At 38.0% G+C, this 6,265-nt stretch overlaps 1 protein-coding gene across 1 annotated transcript; it reads left to right on the forward strand.

Annotated features, from left to right (window-relative positions):
• The first annotated feature begins 1,490 nt into the window (after nt 1-1,490).
• On the forward strand, nt 1,491-4,613 carry si:ch211-202f5.3. The gene is made up of 2 exons (XM_047808973.1): nt 1,491-1,757; nt 2,534-4,613. Exon 2 carries the CDS (start codon nt 2,695-2,697, stop codon nt 2,995-2,997), a length of 303 nt encoding a protein of 100 aa, XP_047664929.1. The 5' UTR covers nt 1,491-1,757; nt 2,534-2,694; the 3' UTR covers nt 2,998-4,613.
• Nucleotides 4,614-6,265: the final 1,652 nt, after the last annotated feature.

The raw sequence follows: 6,265 nt of genomic DNA on the forward strand, positions 1-6,265 counted from the left end.
TTATGATCCTTTAGCTGTATTAGAATATTTGGACTAAAAAAGTGTATTAAAAAAAAAAGATTTTAACCCTTTCATGCATTTGTGTTTAAAACATATCCAGATGCTTTATAGATTAAAATGGCAGTCATATACATTTTGTATTTTTAAAATTCTATTTTAAATATATAAAATTATATATTAAATAAAAAAGAAAGAATCAATAAAATAATAAATCGTGCACGTATTTAAGGAATTCCAGAAGTTAAAAAATGATAAATTATTATTTAAAATAATAATACTAAAAAATAAACATCTTCGAATGTGTTAAAAACAAAAATGAATGTTTTTTCCCCTCAAAAAAGTAACATCACTTAGGAATGTTAAATGCTGCAAAAGTTAAAAAAAAAAAAAAAAAAGTTTATTTTATTTATTTATTTTTACCAATTTTGTGTAAACGTGTAAAGATATATTATACTGTATATTCTACATGCTACATTGAGAACTTGGCAAACATTCAAGAAAGCAATAGAAATCAGAATAAAATTGATTTATATTCAATAATTTTTTCCTTAAATTAGTCTTAAAACGCACTTTTCATTATTTGTATCTTTAACGTGTTCCACTGTGATGATTAACTGTAAATAATTGAAGGTTTTTAATTAGAAGTGGTAAAATACCATCTATCGATCATTTAAGCATTACCAGTTAATTAAAGGCACAGCATGTGCTGCTTCGCAGGTAAACGATTAGATATTAATTACACGTTAGAACGATGTCAGAGAGGTGTCTGTAGTTTGGTGTCTTTGTTCCTGAGAGCGCATTACACCATTTGTTTACCTGAAAATAAACATTCCAAAGGTGTGACGTGAGAAAAGTCAGGTTTTGTAGGTGGGGTAGTTTCAGTGACAACACACACACACACACACACACACACACACACACACACACACACACACACACACACACACACACACACACACACACACACACACACACACACAGAGCCTTTCATATTTCTTTTCCATATACAGCTGCAAGGCAGGTAGTTAAACACACACACACACACACACACACACACACACACACACACACACACACACACACACACACACACACACACACACACACACACACACTGTTCAAATAGAAATCTGAGATAAGCTCTCCAGCTTTTCTGTTCATATAAAAAAAAACACTTCTACACACATTGTGTAACCCTCAGAATCAAATCCATTGTATTTATATCATGTTTGTGTCACTCTGATTATTTCCTGAGATACCTGGTCCTACACTTAGGTAATAAGCACTGCATTCGTGTTATGTAAAATACACCTGTATCTGGGAAAGGCGGAAGAGACATTCCTGAGCCAACCCCACCCTTCGTCTCTCTCGCTCAAACACACACACACACACACACACACACACACACACACACACACACACACACACACACACACACACACACACACACACACACACACACACACACACACACACACACACACACACACACACACACACACACACACAGTCAGAGCTCTGCTTGGACACCAAGGGGCGGGGAGTCCAACACACTCTTTCAAGCTGAATTCGATATTCACTTAAACAGCAACCTCTACATGCCTCTGGCTCTTCAGGTATGCTGCATTAGACTTGAGGAACAGGAACAGCTCACATTCTGCTCAGTCGATGGTGAGGAAATCTTCTCGGGAGATTTGGATAACACTTTTACCACCTTTTAGTCTTTACGCTCTACACACAGCAGCAAGTTTTCACAGGTATGAACTTTTGTTCTGATTTGTGCACTGCTTAGGCGCTCGAGTTATTTTGCCAGGATGTGTGTGAATCACTGTCGAGAACAAATGAGGTTAAAATTCACTGACTTAGTTAAAGGGAAAGTCTTTACATGTAGAAGGAAAGATTTTATGGAGTTAAAGAGATCTATATTTATCCATCTATTGAAGACCTAGTAGGAGAAAAGCTTGCCATTGCAAAAGCCCATGGTTTTTTGAATAGGGAAAACAGTAAACAAAGTTTTTAAAAAAATCTACAAGAACTTGAACCTAAAGAACCGAGAAGTTAGATGTGAAGTGATTTGTTGGTCAGATGGATTCGTTCATTAAGGGAGAATCAAACGTTTAATCAGATATAATTTAGATTTTTTTTTCTCCAATAAGTTAAACTTGTGTCAGTACATGACACCATTTTTGTTTCTTTGTAAAAAAAATCTTATAACACAAAATTTCATTTTTATTTTGTACTAAGGCAGCGGTCTCCAATCTTATCCGCAAAGGGCCGGTGTGAGTGCAGGTTTTCATTCCAACCAAGCAGAAGCCACACCTGATTCCACCTGTTTGATCAGCTGTTCTTGGCTTTTAGTAGACTCTGGTGTGGCTTCTGCTGGGTTGGAATGAAAACCTGCACCCACACCGGCCCTTTCCGGATAAGATTGGAGACCCCTGTACTAAAGCGCACAAAAACTTTTGCACCCCATGTTAAACTCCATAACACATTAAAAAAGACAGTTTGTGCTTTTACTACTTTCCTTCCACAGACACCAGATCACCCAGCAACATCATAACGATCAGCACCGATTGATCTGCACCAATAACAGAGACATCTTCAGTCGGACTGGAAACCGCAAGAATTGGAGCCTTCCTTCTTTTCTTCACCTGACATTTTTCATCGTAACCCCTCCATTCTGAAAATCCTGATATGAATCTGTCGTTGGACAACCCTTACGGAGACGTCAGCATTCCCCGAGCCAAGCTGCGCTCGTATGATGACTCCAGCACGGTCATCATCAACCCCATGGCGCTGGAGAGCTCATACAATGGCAATGCTTCCCAAAACCCCTATGGCAGTTTCAAAGTCCCAGGAGGGGACGCTCCGTCCGGTGTGCCTGTCTACGGCCAGGCTAAAGACACCAATCTGAACGGTAACTACACCATCAAGGATGACGAGGAGCAGGTGAGCCGCTGCTATGCTTGCTGCTGCCGCTGTCGTAGGAGGAAGTGAGAAGGTCTGGAGTGAACCTTGGACTTGCATGGATTTGCATTGGAAACAGTAAAGTAGGAATTGTTTTCTAAACCAGAGGTCGAATTATTGACCACCGAGAACAGGCGGCTTCCCAAGACCCTGCTGAGAAGTGGAGACCACGTTATTAACAGAACTAGTTGCAAACAGAACAGTGTTAACACTATATGATGTATAATTGAGCTAAATGTGGTCTTAGAGCTGAACATGATGCTTTACTGTACTGAACAAGAATGATAGCATATCTACAGTAATTTATTTTCAGCTTCTCTTAGTAAAGTCATTTTGTATTTTTTTTTTCCATTAGCTTCAACATGCTTAATAACAAGCAGTATTGGAATTCAGTGCCTTCGTTATGCTATTCAGGTTTGCGCTCGGGGATCCCTCAAGGCACCATTCTGAGACCATTTTTCTTGGTCTTCTGTGATTCTTTGTCTCCTGGTAGAAGAATAAGACCAAGTTTCAAGTGCCAAGTTTCATTCATACATACAAAAAGAGATCCAGTAATGTATGTGTGGTTAGGGATAGAGATCAGAAATACACCCAGTTCCTCACAGATCAAGACTGAAATTGGTGTATAGTGGTGTCTGGGATTTAAAAGTGGAAATGATTTTGTTTGAATTAAAGAAAAAACAAGCAAGGAAGCAGTCTGAATCTTCACAATATTTCTAAGTCTCTATTTAAATGTAAGCAAATTTAGGGACTCTGAACATAACAAATCTTTTGTACTAAAGGCCAGATTGTTTTTCCTCGAGTCTCGCCTTTGAAGCAAGCGTTCACGTTCAGGTGACGCCGCAGGGGAAATGTTTGGTGTCTAAAAATTGATGTAAATATTTATAAGATTTTTCTTTTCCACTCAGCTGTTGACAATAACACGATCGGAAATGTATTCGATTGGAAAAATAAAAGAAACTTTGCACTACCTATATCGCAAGAGCCCTGAACTTCCCTGTATGTTAAGGTGAAACTTTAAGTCACTTGATAATGAAGAGCGACAGAAAATTCTTTCGAGTCCTGGTGTGCCGTCCACAGGAAATAATTAGTGTCAGCTGAAGCACAGACATCCTTAGAATGAATATACTGTATTTATGTCAAAGAGAAAAAAACGGTTTCTTTTCATTCCTGCTGAATCACCACTATCGCTGTCACGGTTATTGATGTGGAAGTAGGGGAAGTTTTTAAGGTCAACACCTAGTTACAACTGCGATACACACTGTATACTGTAAATCATACACACACACACACACACACACACACACACACACACACACCTGCTTTCCATCTGCGTTTGTTTGTAGACAGGAAAAGCATCACTAAAATGAGCAGACTCTTTTTTTCACTCTTTTTTTCCCTAACAGATTGAATGAAGAATGTTTGATTAAATGTGTTTATAATCTTACATTATATTTATTTCTCAGCCCATGTCACAAGCTACTGTATATCAGAAGCTACTATCACTGATCCGGTTAAATAGATATACGTGTGTGTGATTTGTGGAATGTCAAATGTCATGAATCTAAAACGGTAACTTTAGATATTTGCAATTTTTTTTGTGAAAGCTGTGGATCCACATTATTGGTATTAAAGCTACAACTGATGACCTTTTTCTTTCTTTCTTTCTTTTTTCTTTGATGATTAGTGAGAACATAGAGATTTACGAACACAACAGAGGTGTTTCTAAATTAAGAAGCTCAGCTCAGCATGAGCTTATTGCTGACATGGAGATCAAACCTGAAGGAAAACATAGCGCTAGCAGTGGAACCGGTTTGAAACAGACGAGGGAGCGGCTGAACTTCCTGAAGTGAAACACTCCGTGTCTTGCACGAATACTAGACTGACTGGTTTTGATCGGAACCCAGTGAATCGTGCGTTCACTGTCCTAGAGGAAGTGTGAACATTGAAGTAAAAACAAATCCACCCTACATGACTTGCATATTAGTATCCAATATTAACATCAATAGTGAGTGAGATCTGAATGACATTGTGGGCTTTATATGTAACCCTCCATGTTCCAGAGGCGTTGCATGATAGCTGCCCCCACACCCTGACCCCGACATCCTTAGTTGGTAGCTATATGCAAAAAAAAAAAAAAAAAAAAGAAGTCCACTGTGCTCGATTGTACACGTGGCAATAATAAAGGCTACAATTTTATTCAAATCTCGTTCAGCATTGATGTTAATAATGGATATTAATATGCAAGTCATGTTGGTAGAAGCTGGGCAACTGAACAAGGGCCTTAACTGCTCAGTTGCCCAACAGTTTCAGTTTGACAGTGCTAGGGATTGAACCTTGACCTTCTGACCAACAACCCAGCGCATTAACCACTTGATTTTCCACTGTCCCTTACGGGCAGACTGGCTTGATTTTCCTACATTACCCACAATTCTAGTGGCACCAGAATGATTCAACCCTCGATCCATTGCCTAAACCTAAAGAGAGCGATGCATCACAACTATTTCTAGGATGGATTTCTCATCAATGTGACGCAGATCGTGTCTCGGAGAACGTTACGTAGAAAAAGACATAAGTGCTTTTTATTGTGCTCTTAGGAGTTAAAACCAAAACCCTGATTTATGGCTATAAGATTTGAGATAGTTGAAAATTGTAACCGTACGACTGATTACGTGAGAACGAGACACGACTTGTAACATCTCACAGGAATAACATAAACGACAGCAGAATTCTGCTCGGAACTCTAATCATTTCATCGATTTTGTCAAAAAATTTTGATAGATTTAAGGTTGGATATCTTTTATAAAATAATTTTTTTTCCCTCTGTATTTAGAGGGAAAAGATTTGTCTAAACAGCACGGTGTGTGTATCAAGAGCCTCTTTATCTATATATATATATATATATATATATATATATATATATATATATATATATATATATTTATAGTAAATTGCTGCCACTTTCTGGTTTAAAAGGCATCTGTATGGCTTTTAAGGACTTTTTACATAAATTCCAGTAGATAATAGGAAATAATCACAGCACGCATTTACACACACACACACACACACACACACACACACACACACACACACACACACACACACACACACACACACACACACACATGCCTTCACCATTTGTAAAGCACTTTGCACTATATCTCAGAATTATTCTTGATCATTTGATCATTTAATCAAAATGGATAAAATTTCCTGCCTTTGTCTTTCCACAAAACAAGTGAGTGAAACTCTCTATGGAATTGAGTGACCTAAAGTGAAACTTATTCATATTCATATG

This window comes from Tachysurus fulvidraco, chromosome 26 (genome assembly GCF_022655615.1).
Source record: "Tachysurus fulvidraco isolate hzauxx_2018 chromosome 26, HZAU_PFXX_2.0, whole genome shotgun sequence".
Lineage (NCBI taxonomy): Eukaryota > Metazoa > Chordata > Actinopteri > Siluriformes > Bagridae > Tachysurus > Tachysurus fulvidraco.

What these genes read in the sequence shown, in the direction of transcription:
- si:ch211-202f5.3 (XM_047808973.1), top strand. Translation starts at nt 2,695, where the DNA reads ATGAATCTGTCGTTGGACAACCCTTACGGAGACGTCAGCATTCCCCGA.